We start from the raw sequence: 18686 nt of genomic DNA, 5'->3' as shown, positions 1-18686 counted from the left end.
ATATTTATTCATATTATATATTTATTTCATTTAGCATGTTTTCATGGTTCAATACAGTTTTATTAGGTTTATAATAAAGTTCAGCACTGTTTTACTTGGAGTGTTATGTGTGTTTTTATCCAGTATCAATTTTAAAAACTATCAGTTGATTAATCGGTTATCGGCAGGTATGGCCCAACCTAGCTATCGTTATCGGTAAAATCCACTATCGGTCGACCTCTAATACACACCATTCTGATACATCAACTAATTCACTCTTTACTTCTTCTTCTGCCACAGTTTCTGGTTCAAACATATATGGCTGAATCAAATCAGTATTTGTAAAGTTGAGTGAGTGAGCTCGTGTGATTGGGTGAAGACGCGACTAATTTGCATATTCATGTAAATTAAGATGTGACAGGATCTGGCTCAAATGAAGCACAGTCTATCAGCGAGAGCGCTCGAGGAAAGAGAATGTGTTTTTGTCTGGTTGGTAATGTATTTGCAGACCGTGTGTTTCGACAAATACATTTTGTGTACAGAATTCATCAAGTGCATCATCGCAAAGAGAGCAAGAGGCTACTCTCTTGAAAAACTAAAACCAGCTATAATTAATTATTTAGGTTAACGAGCATGTTAAAATGCTTTAAGGGGCTTTTGTTGCGTATGGGTATGATCACTTAGCCCAGTTATCATTTGCTCATGGAAACAGAGCTGAACAACGATGTGTTTATATTTGGTTTGCTAATGTATTTGCACTTGCAAATTTCCAATGAAATAATGTGTGAAGGTGGGGGTGCAGGTGGTGGCGTAAACCCAAATTAGAAATAAAATGAAAGGAAATATCTGATCATCCTCCATAACATGGTCACAATTCACATCTCACACCTCTGTAAACACTAGCGTTACCACGGAAACGACTGACACACTTGTGTGAGATTGGAGAGAGCTCCATTATCAGTGGAAAGCAAAACCATATCAGCAGCGGCTGGGCCGGATCAGCGCCGGATGGGCCGGATCAGCGCCGGATGGAGGGCTTAAGCCACGAGAACAGATTGTCCCGATGCTGGAAAGCGGTTATACATTACATGAGAGTGTTCACTCAACCACTTTTGTTTACTTTTGTAGTTAACAAGTATAGATTTGTTCCCCCTGTAAATGACTGATTTCACTAGAGAAGACCCGTTTCCATCGGCTGGGGTCCATAAAAAATTGTATCGTTCACTTGCATTAAATGGAGAAAAATCCTGTAATGTTTTGCTCAAACATCGTCACTATCGTCAAAGATGATGAGAATTAGCACACAGTTTGGATCGGGCAAGATCTCTCGGCACGGATAAGAGCAGGAGCGCAGCAATAACCCTTAAATCAAAACTAGCCGGATATGGATATAGTTCATACCCTGACTGGGCCCTTACCCAGATGACTTGAACAAGCATGTTGCCAATACATGGATTAGCCATAAGCAACAGACATGTTGACAATGCTAGCAGAAAAGCGTTTCAGCTGATCGAGCATGTTGGATCTGCATCATTTGTTCTGATTGACTGTTGAGCTTAAACCAGAGCACAAGAAGAAAGCTGTAATGATACAAGGCAACAACATTTAAAAGAAAAAAAGAATGACAGACCATTTTGGCCAAAGTAGAGTTAGGCCAAAATCTAATTATTTTATCTGTGTTATTAAAAATAATAACAAAGATGCAAGTGAAATGGACAGTGCTTAAATTTCAGCAAAAGTAGGTGTATTTAACAGAAGCATTCACGAAAGAAATTGAATAAACAAATGTAAAAATAAAAAAATAAAAACTCTACATAGACTTCACTTATCTTAAACTTACTGTATATGATAAAATATACATTGATTTTTATTAAAGCTACTGAAGCGATTCAGTGAAGAGCGGGAAGTGTCTTTTGTTTCGATGACACAAGCGTCCGCAGGTTTATTAGGCTGCTGTCACTTTAAGACCGAACGCAAGGATCTAATACGCACACACACACATCTGACGTTCACTAAACACATAACAGACTCAGTTTATGTAACGATTCTATAAACACTTTGTTATACTGGTTGAAACTCTCTTCACATCCAGATAGCATTCAATAATAGAAGTGGTCTATACATTAAACATGCACATATATCTTCTGTGGAAGCCTCAGGACCCAAACATGTGCTGCGATGCTCTACCTGTGTATCAGCGTATGTGTACATGTACCTCGGCGCGCAGACATCACACGTCATCAGCACAGTCCTTAAGGCTATGCAGAGTTAGACACCGAGAGCCGCAAACTAACATGACGCATCGTCAGAGGAGTATAGACCAGCTATCAGGTCGGCCTTGATAAGTGTACGTTCTTTGAAAAACAAGACCTGCATTTTAAACAAGTTCCCGATCTGATGTGTAATCCGTGAGCGGACCTGATTTCACAATTCCCACTGAGATCATGCGGTTTTGCTCACTGAAGTCGCCATCTAATTGGCTCCTGAGCAACACGATTAAGTGTGTGATAATACTGAATGAACCTTATATAGGCATCATATTCCTATAGGTACATGTGGATCAGATGACGCGAGCTCGACTGACGTGACCCGCTAGATCTATCGCTTCGCTTCATTTCTCTTCGGCTGAAGAAAGTCAGTCATTGCATCTAGAATGGCCGTGGGGTGGGTAATCAGGAAATTTACATTTTTTCATGTTTTTCTAAGATTATCCACTGATTGCAACATCTAGCCCATTGGCACGGCAAAGTTGACTGCTACTCGTGGAAACGTTTGCTGTATAACCTACGATTGAAGCGTCACAGTCAAAGCTGCACACGTGTGCCGGCCTCAGAAACAGCTGCGGTTCCAGCGGCGGCTAAACAGGATTCTGGTTGGCTGCCATCTCTACTTGTTCTGATGTAATCTAATCTATATATATATTTTTTTTATACTCATCTTGGTCATTCTTATATATGCCAACTTATACTGGAAAACAAGCAGCAACTCTATGTCGTCAGTGATTTAGTGTATGTTTAGTTAGAGTTCAGCAAACACACCTGAGGGAAGAGAGGCCTCTCGTCCTTGGACTTCTTGATGCAGTCAGCCACCAGTCTCTTCATGGCTTTAGGACATCTCTTGTACAGCTTACTGAGGTCCGGGGACAGATAGCCCCGACCTACCATGAAAATGATCTGCATGAAACAGTAAATACAGAGCTTGAAGCACAGGAAAACACTGATTCAGCGATTCACTTCTGAAACACAACAGCACAGCAATACATGGCACAGTATTTATTGCAGGACTTCATTAAATAATAGTTAAAGGGGTCTTATTATACCCTTTTACGAAGTCTTGATTTCGTTTTTGGGGTGTACTAGAATATGTTACATGCTTGATTGTTCAAAAAACTAATTATTTTTCACATATTTTACATTATCACAGCTTTTTTGTTTGTTTCTGATAGATTATAGATACGATGTTATCCATCATTTCACATCCATAATATTTGTCGGAAAACTAAGGTAATACAACAGTAATCGATCACAAAATCATGGATCATTCTCCTAAGGGCCGGTGAACCGTCTTACAAGAGCAAGAGCTTACAAAAGCTCCAGTAAACACTACATCAATACTGTGACGTTAGTTAGCAGGCTAGCGGAGGCAAAGCTTTTCCCTTCTTTTACATCATAGCAACTACATAAAACTTATAGTTGGAACTGTTAATAGAAAACACAGGCATACTTTCAAGTTGTGATCCACAAACAACAGATTGTCTCGACAAAATGGGAACAGCTCTGTCTTTCAGGAGAAGCGTGTGCGTTTAGCCTGTCTGTCTACTGCTCTCCGCCACAGACACACGCTGAGGTTATATGGTTGAGGCTCTCCAGCCTTTGGACAAACTTTTTTTATTCCGTGGGTGGAGATTATTTAAATTATTAAATTATGACTTCATAAGATCTGTAAAAAACGTGTTGTAACCTTGCAGATCTTTTCTATGCTCAAACAGCAACATTACACACTAACTAAAGCTGACCAAGGGAAAAAGCATAATAGGACCCCTTTAATTGTCTGTAATAGATTGAACTTTCTCATAATCTTAACACGATACTGATACATCTCACAAAAACGGTCTTTTTGTATGTGCATACATGTGTATGTGTACAGTATATGTTGTTATTTGTGAGTCTATGTGGAAAGCACATTGGTCAACAGCTGTTGTTTTTAATTGTGCTATACAAATAAATTGTCATTGTCAAATAGTCAAAAAACGTTCAGGTCACATTTTGAAAAAAAAAAAAAAAATGTATAATTAGATTTTGCATAAAGACAAGTCATCATCTGTGACATGATTTTTTTGACAATTAAGCACACACATTTATTAACCCTCTGGAGTCTGAGCGGTTTTCTGGGCCCTTGAGATGCTCTGACATGCCCTGACATTTGTGCTTTTTTCAGTTGCTTATAAACATATTAATGGCAAAGGTGTAAATTCACTCTATAAAGCACAAACAGGGCTACCATAATATGTGAGCCACGTGTATGTACATGTTTTCATTTTTGAGAGAATAATGTTTATGCGTGGATATTAGGGGTGTGCATTGGCACTGCCCTCACGATTCGATTCGATTACGATTCACCAGGTAACGATTCGATTCAATTCGATTCTACGATGCATTGCGATGCATCAAAATTCTACTGCACACAACAAGGCAAAATTTTCATCAGTCATGAGGCAATACAAGCAGTCAGATATTGAACAACAGATTTTATTGGCTGCTATGTGTGTATTATCACTCTCCTGTATCTTTGACATAAATGTCATTAAATAAAATAAAATTGAATGGAACAGGGTATTGGATATATGGCTTTTTCAAACCTAAAAAAGAAAGCATAAATCACTGCTTTCAGTGCTTTGAATGAGAAATGTTTCTCTTCTCTCTGCTTGAGAACCATTTGAAATTAAATTTCAACTTTATTGTCCTACTCAAGGCCAGAAAATAAACAGTGTAGGGTGTAACGGTTCACAAAATTCATGGTTCAGTTCAATACGATACACTTGTGTCACGGTTCGGTACGTTTTCGATACAGCAAAAAGAAAGAAATGCCAGAGAAATTTCCTTGATTTTTTTTTAATTCTTTTTTTATATAACTAACATCATAAAGTATGACATTTGAATTTTTTTTTCTTTGAGCAATGATGGAGCTATAATTGACTCTTCTTAGGAGCATATAAAACAAAACAGCTCCTTGGAAAAAATTATATGTAATATTTTGTGCTTATAAACAAATGTTTATTTTAGTTCAGATTAACATTTGAGGGCAGCAATGTTATTCATGATGTCGAAATAAATCCAACATTTAATGTTACTTGAAAGCATAATAGCCTGTACTATTCCTGCCAAACTTCCAAAGTTGCAGTTAGTGTTACAGTAAATCCATGGCGAATATTGCAGATCTGTGGACACTATTCATGTCACAATGTTTCTTCCTGGTCTCCACGTCAGCGCTGTTTGATCCGTTAATAACGGAGAAATGTGAATGTTTCTCACCAGATCTCGCAGCGATGTTATTGCTTTAGTGGTGAGTTCAAATGCTTTCTTTACTGGATCTCTTAGCGCTGTGTAGTATAAGATCGGCTCGCGCTGCGTTGGTCCAAACTGATAAACAGTCCGTCACGAGTAGCTCAGTTTCGTTCCGCTTACATTGCGTTTGCCATTTGATGTTGTGGTCGCGCCAGCGTCTACATTATGAGCGCGCCCGCGACGCGCTTACATTTGAAATAACCGTTCGGTTTGAAAATGCGTGCCTTGTACCGCACGGTTTAGTACGAATACGCGTATCGTTACACCCCTAAAACAGTGACATAATCGATTATGGCACTTTGCCGCATCGATGCTGAATCGTGCATGCCCCGCATTGCGATGCATCGCCGAATCGATTATTGTTGACACCACTAGTGGATATTGGAAAAACTAAAAACTAAAATTTCTGAAATAAGGCCACAAAACACATAGTAAATATGTGTCAATAAGACTTTTGACCAATGGATGTCGTCGCCTATAGTTTTTTCTTCAAAATTATGTGAAAATAGTCTTGCTTTATCGTTCAAATAAAACCATACATTGATTTAAATTGATGTAAAACAGGTTTTGCTTGGAAAGCCAATATGCGAGGGGGCGTGAACGAGGAGTGGTTTTCACCTGAATTACCACCCACTCTGCATAATGATGAGCCATTCACTCAGGTGTGAAACTGGCTGAGCCACAATGCTTGGACAAAAGATATTTAGAAGAAGACTTATATTGACCATTTAAGATTTTGCTTACATCTATCTTGTACATATGTTGTGCTATTTTATTAAAAAGGTTACAATTACAACAATAATTACAATTTCAACAATATTTCAAGTGTACTCTTTCTTTGTAAAAAAAAAGAAAGATTATAGGCCTACATTTTATCTATGTATTCATTACTTTGAAAATAGCCAACATTGGAACAGCTAACATCTTAGTTGATGACTTTATTTTTGACAAAAATATTAGGCTATTTTATATATAGAAATTGCTAAACAAAAGCTTATTTGACGAGGCAGTATATTCTACAGTAAAAACAGTACCCAAATCTACTAAACAAAATGTTGTCTTTCATATTTCGCCTGACTGTAAAGTTGTTTTCATGAAATATTATAATTACATTTATTATATAAATGTTAATTTGCAGTTTACGTTGCTTATACAAATAGCCAACATTTTATTTCAACATATTTCAGTTGATTTTTACTCATCTCAGTATAGCAATACAGTTTGCTAAAACATCATCATTCGTTGACGATAGGCTTATTTACTTTAAATCCAGGAAAGTTGTTAATGAAAAAATTATTAAAATTAAGATACAATTGATACAAAACGAAATTCGTTTTAAAGAAAGGATTTGTACTTTTTGTTTTGAGGTCTCTGTGAAAGTTTGAAAGTCTTTTAGTGTTTTTTTTTAGAGCTCGCGTCCATAATGGAGAAAAAACAGAGCGCATGCCGTTCATTCGTCAATAAACAGAAACCCGAGAAGGAAAAACTTACTAGTATTCCTCAGCTCCTATTCCTCGTATTCCTCATTATTCCTCACAGCGCTGCAAGACGGTGTAAGCAAGTAATGTTCTGAATAAACTTGTGTTTTGGTTTTCTCGAGCTGATGGATTCACAGGATTGCGCGGATTACCTCAGCCATTTGCGTTTGAATAGCGTGCGCTCTCCGTGGGCGGAGTCACATTACATTTGAATTAGCTCTAATTAGGTCGACTGGAATCGCTCTCTTTTAATACAGATTTCACAAGATGAGAATATTTGTTTTTTATATAAATTACTTCATTTAAAAGAAGAGATTTCAAGCTTCATAAAGACATATATCACGTGTATGTGTGAGAAGTATTCACTGAGTTATGATTCATTTTCGGACGCGTTTCAGAATGGACTACACGGACAGAGAGAAAGCAGAACTCGCCTCGTGTTTATTTTTCTTTATTTGGCAAAAAGCACAACACTATGTTTTTATTGTGAGTATACACAAAAATAATACACATTTAACAGAATCGATTGATGTATAGAACTCCTATGGAAAATCAAAGTCAACAGAGTATTCATGAGTTTCTTTTACACTGATAAAAAAAAAGCGAGCTGGTATCGCCGGCGATACCGTCGACCTCAGGGGGTTAATACATAAAATGGTCATTTACAGTAAGTATACCTCGTGGCAGTGTACATTTCTACTGATTAAAAAGAAAAAGTATCATTTTAATTACTGTAATGGGAACAAGGACTGTGCTAAACTTAAGAAAACACACACACGCACGCACACGCACACACACGCACAGACACAGGACAGGGGTTCGGGAGTGAGCCCAGTGCGTGCTCTTCAGTCTCTGGAGCCCTGATTAGTTTACATGTCTAAATTTATCCCAGAGGCTGAGCTGAACTGGGGTCAGACTGAGAGAGAGCCTGTGTGCATGTTCACAGACGCATGCACAGTCATGCTGGGCAAACCATTAGCTGCACAAGAGCTTCATGGTTATTGGTTACTAAAAGGCTTGTAAGTGTTGTTGCATATAAATGTAATATAGTCATTCTTTCATGACTGCCCTTTCAAATGAACTACTGAAAAACATAATGCAACATTAATAAAATGGGTAAACCATGTGCCTTGACCAAGAAAAAGGCCAAGCGTGACCAAGCGTGTGTTACCTGATCTCGGTTTGCTATCTGCGAGTAGGGCAGCTCTCCTGTCATTAACTCAAACAGCACCATGCCATAAGAATACACATCCGACTGGAAACTGTAAGGATTGTTGTCCTGCATTCGGATCACCTCGGGTGCCTGACGGGTAAACAGCATAAATGTGGGTAAAGGGTCAATGACAGATGCTTGTCAAAATGTATTAAAGCCAGCAGAAGCGGAGAATCTGAGTACAGCACTCACCATCCATAAAATGGATCCCGAAGGTTGTTCCACCTGTTGAGAACCAGTCCACCTGGCCTTTACCGTGGCCAGGCCGAAATCCCCAATCTTCACCGCCAGCCCTTCGTGCAAGAAGATGTCTGTGCTCGAGTTAAAGTCAGAGTCTAGCATCTACTGGCAGTCTGCATACAGGCTAGTCCTCTCCGCTGCCCGTACAACAGCTCGCTCTGACAGGGAGGAAAGAGTAGCCATGCTTCTTCATGCAGAAAGACACATTTATTAATCTATTTTCCCTTTATGCCCTTCAGATATAAAGTTGAAGAAAAGTACAGGTTGAGGTCAGTGATGCTCATCTGAGTAAGTCTTGTATATATATATATTGCTGTGTCATTTAGGAACAGATTTTGCCATTACATGCATTTATGCTCACTGGAATTACAGCATGATGTCACGATTTCCTCTACACGCCCTTTATATAACTATATAAATCAAGTGTGCTCTTGAGAATGCATGTCTGTCCACCAGCAATACTGCTGTGAGGGTAAGATGAGCCCCTGGATGAGAAAAACCCTTCGTAAAAGATCAGACTATTAGAAATGCATGGCTGAAGCTTATTTGTAAGCAAGTAAGTGGCATAAAAAACATCAAAACACAATTTGACATTTATTAATTCGCTGGTCTAATAATGCATATGCAAATATTTTTCTGTTCAAAATGAACAAAATTTAAATAATGAGTACAGTAAATGCATCATCAATCCTTTCTCTAAAACGTGTTTTTGTCTTACCCTGACTCACTATGGTAAACCTATTAAAAGTATTTCGTTTTTTCACTGCCAGAGGGCCAAAACTTACATAGTGTACGATATAAACAGGGTTATAAATGAACATCTGATCACGAGTTAAGTGCGAGTGAAAATCAACCATAGCGGGTAGATATAGGTAGATACCTAGATATATTAAAATGTTAGCAATGAATGATAATCAGGTTTATTCTGATGTTTTTGTTTTGGCTAGCAGAAGTTCTGAATGGTCAATAAAACATTTAGTAGTAAAAAGTGGCTGTTGTGTGAAAAAGTTCATTTCAGATGCTAACATTGCAGCTTGACCCAACACCCTATAGAGGTCATGGTATCGGCCGGGGGACACTGATGCAAGTCAACTGAAATATTCAAAGTTTTGCCTAAAAACAGTGGAGAGGAAATGATGTCGCATGAAAAGGATACTGTTTGATTTCATGTCACGGTGGATGATGTTTTTCGCGTGTAGATAGCTGTGAGGGAGAGCAAACATCATCAATAATTGTTGAGACATTCACAATGAAGTTCTACACACTGGAGGAATCCCTCAATCCCAGGGTGTGACACTCACTCCATGCCCTGAGCAGTCTGTCTGGCGATATCTATCAGCTGGAACATCTGGAAGTTGGTCTCTTGCACATGGAGGTGTTTATAGAGACTGCTGCCTTCACACCACTGCGTTACAATCGCAAGATTGTCTTTCGTCATGTAGCCCATGAACAGTAGGATGTTGACATGTCTGGTTTTCCTGTTGGCAGAAAAAAGACAACGGGACACAACCATTCAGATGCATCAAGCGCAAAAGTGCTGCTCATGCACTGCAGTAGTGGCGAGCAGTGAGACCAAATGCTTAAATCATGTACTTGTGTGGCCTTTGCAGGTTTTCCCCTGTGTGGTTTCTCCATGTAGAGCGTTATGTGTGGACACTGCAGGCATGCTTCTTCAAACTTACATACATTTGTTGTGCTTCACACAATAGATCAGTCTGCTCTTGGACACTTTAATTTGGCAATGGTTTGTCTTGAATCAAGCTTTAAATATACCGATGCTTATAGACTACTACAATATACACACCTGGGCAAAATGAAATGGGCAAAGCCTAAAAAGGCTAAACTACGCTTTAAATGGTCTTAACCACAAATTACTGGTCAGGAAATTAGCAAGAATTTAGCAAATGCACTCCTGAGAGCGAATGTGCCACCATTTGCTGCAGTAAACCGTTCAGGACAATGCTGAATAGGTTAACAGATTAAAGCTCACAATCATAGTAAACTATCATCACAACAATCAATATAATTATCGAATAATAAGAGTAATGAAAATTGCATGTTAACGTGAGTGAAGAGATTTAGCTCGTGTCATCAATCAATCCTAAATCTGATTGTTGGAAATCATTGTATTATTTGTGCACATGTAAACGTAACCAATATTCTCTTGAAGTGAAAAATACATCACTGAGCAAAGATGTCGACAGACAAGAGCAGGTTACTTTGGTACAAAATAAAGTCTCAGCTTTCAATTTTTTTAAATTCAAACAATAAATTCCATAACCATCATTTTCTTATAGTGCCTGCCCATTTACTGAGTGAAAACGGCGGACCACGGGACATAATTGCGCCATTTTATCGTTTTTAACATGGCCCACCGAGAGCGGGTAACATGACCCACCGAGAGCGGGTAACATGACCCACCGAGAGCGGGTAACATGGCCCACGGAGAGCAAGTAACATGACCCACAGAGAGTGGGTAACATGGCCCACAGAGAGCGGGTAACATGGCCCACGGAGAGCAAGTAACATGACCCACAGAGAGTGGGTAACATGGCCCACAGAGAGCGGGTAACATGGCCCACGGAGAGCAAGTAACATGACCCACAGAGAGTGGGTAACATGGCCCACAGAGAGCAAGTAACATGGCCCACAGAGAGCAAGTAACATGGCCCACAGAGAGCGGGTAACATGGCCCACAGAGAGTGGGTAACATGGCCCACAGAGAGCAGGTAACATGGCCCACAGAGAGCGGGTAACATGGCCCACGGAGAGCAAGTAACATGACCCACAGAGAGTGGGTAACATGGCCCACGGAGAGCGGGTAACATGACCCACAGAGAGCGGGTAACATGGCCCACGGAGAGTGGGTAACATGGCCCACAGAGAGCGGGTAACATGGCCCACTGAGAGTGGGTAACATGGCCCATGGAGAGCAAGTAACATGACCCACAGAGAGTGGGTAACATGGCCCACGGAGAGTGGGTTACATGACCCACAGAGAGCAGGTAACATGGCCCACAGAGAGCGGGTAACATGGCCCACGGAGAGCAAGTAACATGACCCACAGAGAGCAGGTTACATGACCCACAGAGAGCAGGTAACATGGCCCACAGAGAGCGGGTAACATGGCCCACGGAGAGCAAGTAACATGACCCACAGAGAGCGGGTAACATGGCCCACGGAGAGCGGGTAACATGGCCCACAGAGAGCGGGTAACATGGCCCACTGAGAGTGGGTAACATGGCCCACGGAGAGCAAGTAACATGACCCACAGAGAGTGGGTAACATGGCCCACAGAGAGCGGGTAACATGGCCCACTGAGAGCGGGTAACATGGCCCACTGAGAGTGGGTAACATGGCCCACTGAGAGCAAGTAACATGACCCACAGAGAGTGGGTAACATGGCCCACAGAGAGCGGGTAACATGGCCCACTGAGAGCGGGTAACATGGCCCACAGAGAGTGGGTAACATGACCCACAGAGAGCAGGTAACATGGCCCACAGAGAGCAGGTAACATGGCCCACAGAGAGTGGGTAACATGGCCCACGGAGAGCAAGTAACATGACCCACAGAGAGTGGGTAACATGACCCACAGAGAGTGGGTAACATGGCCCACAGAGAGCAGGTAACATGGCCCACAGAGAGCGGGTAACATGGCCCACAGAGAGCGGGTAACATGGCCCACGGAGAGCAAGTAACATGACCCACAGAGAGTGGGTAACATGGCCCACGGAGAGCGGGTAACATGACCCACAGAGAGCGGGTAACATGGCCCACGGAGAGCGGGTAACATGGCCCACAGAGAGCGGGTAACATGGCCCACGGAGAGCGGGTAACATGGCCCACAGAGAGCGGGTAACATGACCCACAGAGAGCGGGTAACATGGCCCACAGAGAGCGGGTAACATGGCCCACAGAGAGCGGGTAACATGACCCACCGATAGCGGGTAACATGACCCACAGAGAGCGGGTAACATGGCCCACAGAGAGCGGGTAACATGGCCCACAGAGAGCGGGTAACATGACCCACCGATAGCGGGTAACATGGCCCACGGAGAGCGGGTAACATGGCCCACGGAGAGCGGGTAACATGGCCCACGGAGAGCGGGTAACATGACCCACGGAGAGCAGGTAACATGACCCACAGAGAGCGGGTAACATGTCCCACCGAGAGTGGGTAACATGTCCCACAGAGAACGGGTAACATGGCCCACTGAGAGCGGGTAACATGGCCCACAGAGAGCGGGTAACATGACCCACCGAGAGCGGGTAACATGACCCACCGAGAGCGGGTAACATGGCCCACGGAGAGCGGGTAACATGGCCCACGGAGAGCGGGTAACATGGCCCACAGAGAGCGGGTAACATGACCCACAGAGAGCGGGTAACATGGCCCACAGAGAGCGGGTAACATGGCCCACAGAGAGCGGGTAACATGACCCACAGAGAGCGGGTAACATGGCCCACAGAGAGCGGGTAACATGGCCCACAGAGAGCGGGTAACATGACCCACAGAGAGCAGGTAACATGGCCCACCGAGAGTGGGTAACATGGCCCACAGAGAGCGGGTAACATGGCCCACAGAGAGCGGGTAACATGACCCACAGAGAGCGGGTAACATGGCCCACCGAGAGCAGGTAACATGGCCCACGGAGAGCGGGTAACATGGCCCACGGAGAGCGGGTAACATGACCCACAGAGAGCAGGTAACATGGCCCACCGAGAGCGGGTAACATGGCCCACAGAGAGCGGGTAACATGGCCCACAGAGAGCGGGTAACATGACCCACAGAGAGCGGGTAACATGGCCCACAGAGAGCGGGTAACATGGCCCACAGAGAGCGGGTAACATGACCCACAGAGAGCAGGTAACATGGCCCACCGAGAGCGGGTAACATGGCCCACAGAGAGCGGGTAACATGGCCCACAGAGAGCGGGTAACATGACCCACAGAGAGTGGGTAACATGGCCCACCGAGAGCAGGTAACATGGCCCACGGAGAGCAGGTAACATGGCCCACGGAGAGCGGGTAACATGACCCACGGAGAGCGGGTAACATGGCCCACCGAGAGTGGGTAACATGGCCCACAGAGAGCGGGTAACATGGCCCACAGAGAGCGGGTAACATGACCCACAGAGAGCGGGTAACATGGCCCACCGAGAGCGGGTAACATGGCCCACGGAGAGCGGGTAACATGGCCCACGGAGAGCGGGTAACATGACCCACGGAGAGCGGGTAACATGACCCACAGAGAGCAGGTAACATGGCCCACCGAGAGTGGGTAACATGGCCCACCGAGAGCGGGTAACATGACCCACAGAGAGCGGGTAACATGGCCCACGGAGAGCGGGTAACATGGCCCACCGAGAGTGGGTAACATGGCCCACCGAGAGCGGGTAACATGACCCACAGAGAGCGGGTAACATGGCCCACGGAGAGCGGGTAACATGACCCACAGAGAGCGGGTAACATGGCCCACAGAGAGCGGGTAACATGGCCCACTGCCAGAAGCCTTTGTAGGAACTGTGAAATGGAGGGATCTATTGGTGGCAGCAAGTAACTGACAGATTGTGTTTTCTGTATGAGTAATGTAGGCGACAGAATTGTATGCCTATTTTTAGTAGAGAATCAGTGCGAACACATTGCACACTGTGACACCGTACATTGCCTTGTCAGGAGAGACACCACTAAAGCTGCGACGGCTGCTGGCAGTAGAAAGCGCAACTAAGGGTTGCCTGAAAAAAATGTTAGTCTAGGCTAGGGGTGTTCAGCGGAGCCAATACCTGTACCTATAGCAGTGGCGTAACTTGAAAAAAGTGGGTGGGAGAGGAGTGTGAGTGTGAGTGTGAGTGTGTTTGGGGGGGAGGGGGGTTGGTTGCTTGCTATTACAATGCCTATATCATATATGTACAATAATGTTCAATTTCAATAGTACATTGAGATTAATTTATTGACATAGTTGACATAGAAGTCATGTTTAAAGTGATAGTTTCATCCATAAAAATAAAATAAATCCATAAATCCGCTTGAACTTTTTGTGAGCCCTTATGGTCGGATAGTAAAGCTTTCCTTACGGGTGTCAGAGGTTCTAATCCGGCCTCGTATAGTTTCTTTTCCCTTCTTATTAAAGATGTTCATCAGTGATTGTATATCAAGAGCAGGGACACGTTTGTGTACATTCTGATTTCACTGTAACAAATAAAGAGTCTACGCAACAGCGTTCCAGCACATTTCAGATTAATAGTTAATCTTCTAAACAAAACAACAATTCTACATTTTGAATAAAAGGAAAAAAATCTCTTATTTTTCAGAGGAACTTTGTGTACAAAAGAGTTTTGTCAGGATAATCATCCACAACCTCAAATAAAAAAGAGTTAACGGGAGGCCACTAACGTAAAGGTGCGGAAAACACCAGCCACCGGTTATGGACACAAACATTTAGTTATACGGACATTGCAAAATCTATTAACTCATGATTGTAACGCAGTTTATAATTACTGTATGTGCTTTGTAAACGTGCACTTCACTGCTCTCAAATATTACTCAATTCAGTGCGCTCATTTATTCAGTTAACTTAATTTCAACAACTTGAGTGATCAAAAAGACTTGTATAAGCTCAAAAAAGAAGAGCCAATCAGGTCTCGGGTGCGTAGAACAAAAGAAGTTATATCAACAAGTAGCTGAAGTTGCCCACACACTGAAAAAAATGCAATCAGACCAAAAAGAGTCTATCAAACATGAATCTTTAACTTTACTTGTGCATGTGAAAAAGGTGAAAAAATGTGCAGTGTTTTAAAAAATAGAAGCTACTTTTATTGCTAATTTTTTTTTTAGTAATTTGTTTTTAATTTGTATTCCCCCTCATTGATTAAGCTCAGCTGGTGCCAATTGTTTTTTTACTTTTTAGACTTTTTTTGGTCTGATTGCATTTTTCAGTGTGAAACTTCATCCTTATGCATCGCTTTCTGCAGGACTTTTACGTGCTTTTCCCAAACCCCTGAAGTGACGTCGGTGTCCGGGTTAGCAGTAGCATGAGCCGTCAGGCAAGTGTTATTCAAATAAACTCCTGATGTACTTACAAACTTTCCAATGCCTCGTTTTATGAGTACAGGACCTATTTGTGCTACTGTAGAAGTTTGGTGCCATTCTGGGCATTATTAGTGCGGTAATTTACCAGATACATCATAGGATCCATTAGCGCTGCACTAAACCATCCGGCTGATTTCTCTAAATAAGCTCTAACTTTAATAATGTTCAACTAAGGGATAAAGGCTTCTGGGGGGGGTTTGGCTCGAGGTCATGGTGCAAAGGACCCTAGGTTGAAATTACTCTGAACCATCCCTTTAACATGAACTAAAAGTCTTTTCGAATGTTTTTTTTTTTTTTTAAATAGGCTTTAAATTACATTCACTTACAATTACAAATTACAGTTACTGTATAATAATGAGACGGTTTGTAAAATCATATTTTTAACTATTAACAACTTAGGTATTCATTCTTAGAAATGCAGAAATCCGTAGTTGTCCTAGCAAATGGACTGTTTTTTCAAGTGTTTCAAGTGTTTTTTATTAGCACAATAGCCCCATTCAGACGGGATTAGTTTTACAAGGGTAGATGGAGTATAACTAAAGCATGAATATTTTATCAGCACTGCAATACACTCACCCAAAACAATTTAACATGATTATTTATAATGATGAGTCTGGCAACAATGAAAAAAACAGCTTCACATTATATAATACAAGAGTTATGTGGGTCGCTGATCATTTTCAACATGCTCCAAACTATTATGGAGAAAATCAACCCAATTTTGTAAACAATTTTCCAAGCAATTGCTCTCCTGTGTGTTTGCAATCAAGACTAGTGGTGTTAAATGTTACAGTAAGTTATATTGTAATGGCAATAGGTTCAGTAAACAGAGCTATCATTAACCATTCAATAAGTACATGGGGACAGAATATTCATCTCTGGCTAAACAGTTACTGTCATATGCCAATCAACAAAGCCATCGACACACTGCTCTAAAACACCACCCCTCATAAACTCAGTTATCAACGTGAGCATCTCACCTGAGAACCGCCACCTCGTTGCGGAAGGCCTGAAACTGCTCCGGGGTCGGGTTGGTGACCTTTAATACCTTCACAGCCACGTCTCCTACAGCGAGTTACAGCGCGAGTTAACCGGGTCATTAGAGACTGAAGCTGGCGAGGTCAAACCGATGCTTACCGTGCCATTTCCCTTTGTATACGGTCCCGAAGGAGCCCGACCCGATCCGGCTCAGCAGCATCACCTCAGTCGCTTCAATCTCCCAGTAATAGCTGGAGTCTCTTTTATCCCGCGGACGCTGTAAAACAATACCTGATGTTAGCACTTAAGAAAGTGCGCTAAAACAGTCATATTTGACCCCAAGAAACCTTTTTAAGACCATTAAGATTTTTTGGCATTGTGATATTCCTTTAACAACAATTAAGCACATTCTCCAACTAAATTATAAAATCATAATGTAAAATTGTACAATATACATCATTATAGTATTTTAAATGTGTTCAGAGACAGTAGCAGATGTGAGTATCGTGCTTGGATCACAGGAGTCGTCACAGGAGAAGACAGTAACAGAGAGAGCTTTCACTACTACACTAAACTACTGTATATAATGCTGAATATAATGTATAATAATGCAATGGGGGAATATCAGTGTGTCCTGATAAAGCCAGATGTCTGATGTCACCAGTAAAAAGTGTCCTACGTTATTTTAAAATGTATCCAGTCAGTGACAGAGTAAAGCATATTCATCTACAATAATTCAGTATTTTCATCTTCAGAATCATGAATATTGTTATTCTGGTGTCTCTATTGTCCTGTGCTTTGGGTTACAGCACTAAATCAAAGCCTATTCATTTACACACACAATGTAAAACCAAATTTAGCATTTTAATCAACAGTTCATTTTAGGTTAATCTTTTATCATATGTTTTTTAATAATAACGTATCGTGAGTTCAGTATCGTGATATGAGGGTATCGTTACACCCCTACTGATCACTTGTGATCAGACCACTGTAAATACATCTTAATACCAGGTATAATACCATTTCTAACTACGATAATGAAGTGTCAGAATGTGCTCGTGAAACTGCAGAGTCCGGCCGGGCTCCTATAGCTGCTCACGTCTGCCTGCCATGGCTTAGGTCGAAACACTAAGGACTGTGGACTGAAGTGTATATAAACTACAATGTTTCTCTGCCTTGAAGACTGCAGCTCGACACAGGAAGGCTTTATTAAAAAATTCAGCAGAGCTTACGATGGAGAGCTTCTCCTGCGGGCCGAGGGCCGGTGTGCGCTCTCTCGGGGCGGCGGTGGGGACGGGGGGCTGGGTCCGGGCCGTGGGGCTCTGAGCCGGAGAGCCGCCAGCTGAGGAGACACGGGAGACTGATGAACATCACCCCTACTCATGCCATGACTACACCACCGCAAACACACTTCTCACTGGATTCACATCAGTGTTTCATTCTCACCTGAGCCGTGAACACGCATGGCATCCTAGAAGAAACAAACACAGAAGAACAAAATATCAAGAAATAACACACAACTCTTCAATCTATTCACACTGCAAGACAGAAGCGTGTTGCTTGAGCAGTTTACACACTTTCCCGTAGCTTTGCTAATGTTATGATGTGCACCACACACAACTAGCCTGATCAATCACTCACTCACGATCCTATAACTCCCTTCTTAATGGCCTTTAGAGATGCTTTTTTACAACCAACTATATGAAAGTCATATTTCAATGCACAGAACAGAAGCAAAACAAAAACGTTTCAGAGCTTGCCAAGACTTGCTCACTGTTTATCACAGCTGCTTTACAATTTGTGGTAATGTAAATTAATTGGAGTGCAGATTCTCGTTTAATTTGATAAACTGTGTAAAACTTTCACATAAATGTTAATAAATTAGAAATGTTATAGCTGAGCTGAGCAGAGCAGATGTGCAGGGACGCAACACTACCCATTTGTGTCTACGGGACCCACAAAGAGGACACAAAATACCCCCAAAGCAATAGTGTTTCATATTCTTAATATTTAAACCTGTTTGCGGCTTTAGAAATAAATGCAATCTTTGTAATTTACAGATATTAAAGCATAATGCTACAACAATACCAGTCTCCACAGCTAGACCATTTCCAGACTTAAAGATCAACCCCCCTCAAAACACT

General features: G+C 42.1%; 1 protein-coding gene across 3 annotated transcripts in view; it reads right to left on the bottom strand.

Moving 5' to 3' along the window:
- The window catches only part of raf1a (Raf-1 proto-oncogene, serine/threonine kinase a), a 41808-nt gene that overhangs the window by 8223 nt on the left and 14899 nt on the right, over positions 1-18686 (bottom strand). For all 3 annotated transcript variants that reach the window (XM_081386392.1, XM_081386394.1, XM_081386393.1), the window contains 9 exons: positions 17989-18013; positions 17775-17884; positions 16702-16819; positions 16545-16629; positions 9776-9952; positions 9631-9677; positions 8427-8545; positions 8193-8324; positions 3018-3152 (listed from right to left, as the gene is read on the bottom strand). In XM_081386392.1, the coding sequence (XP_081242518.1) occupies positions 3018-3152; positions 8193-8324; positions 8427-8545; positions 9631-9677; positions 9776-9952; positions 16545-16629; positions 16702-16819; positions 17775-17884; positions 17989-18013 (948 nt within the window). The remainder of the gene's footprint in view (positions 1-3017; positions 3153-8192; positions 8325-8426; positions 8546-9630; positions 9678-9775; positions 9953-16544; positions 16630-16701; positions 16820-17774; positions 17885-17988; positions 18014-18686) is intronic.

The sequence above is a fragment of the Scardinius erythrophthalmus genome (genome assembly GCF_964197995.2).
Source record: "Scardinius erythrophthalmus genome assembly, chromosome: 15".
Lineage (NCBI taxonomy): Eukaryota > Metazoa > Chordata > Actinopteri > Cypriniformes > Leuciscidae > Scardinius > Scardinius erythrophthalmus.
This window is presented reverse-complemented; position numbering and strand designations above follow the sequence as displayed.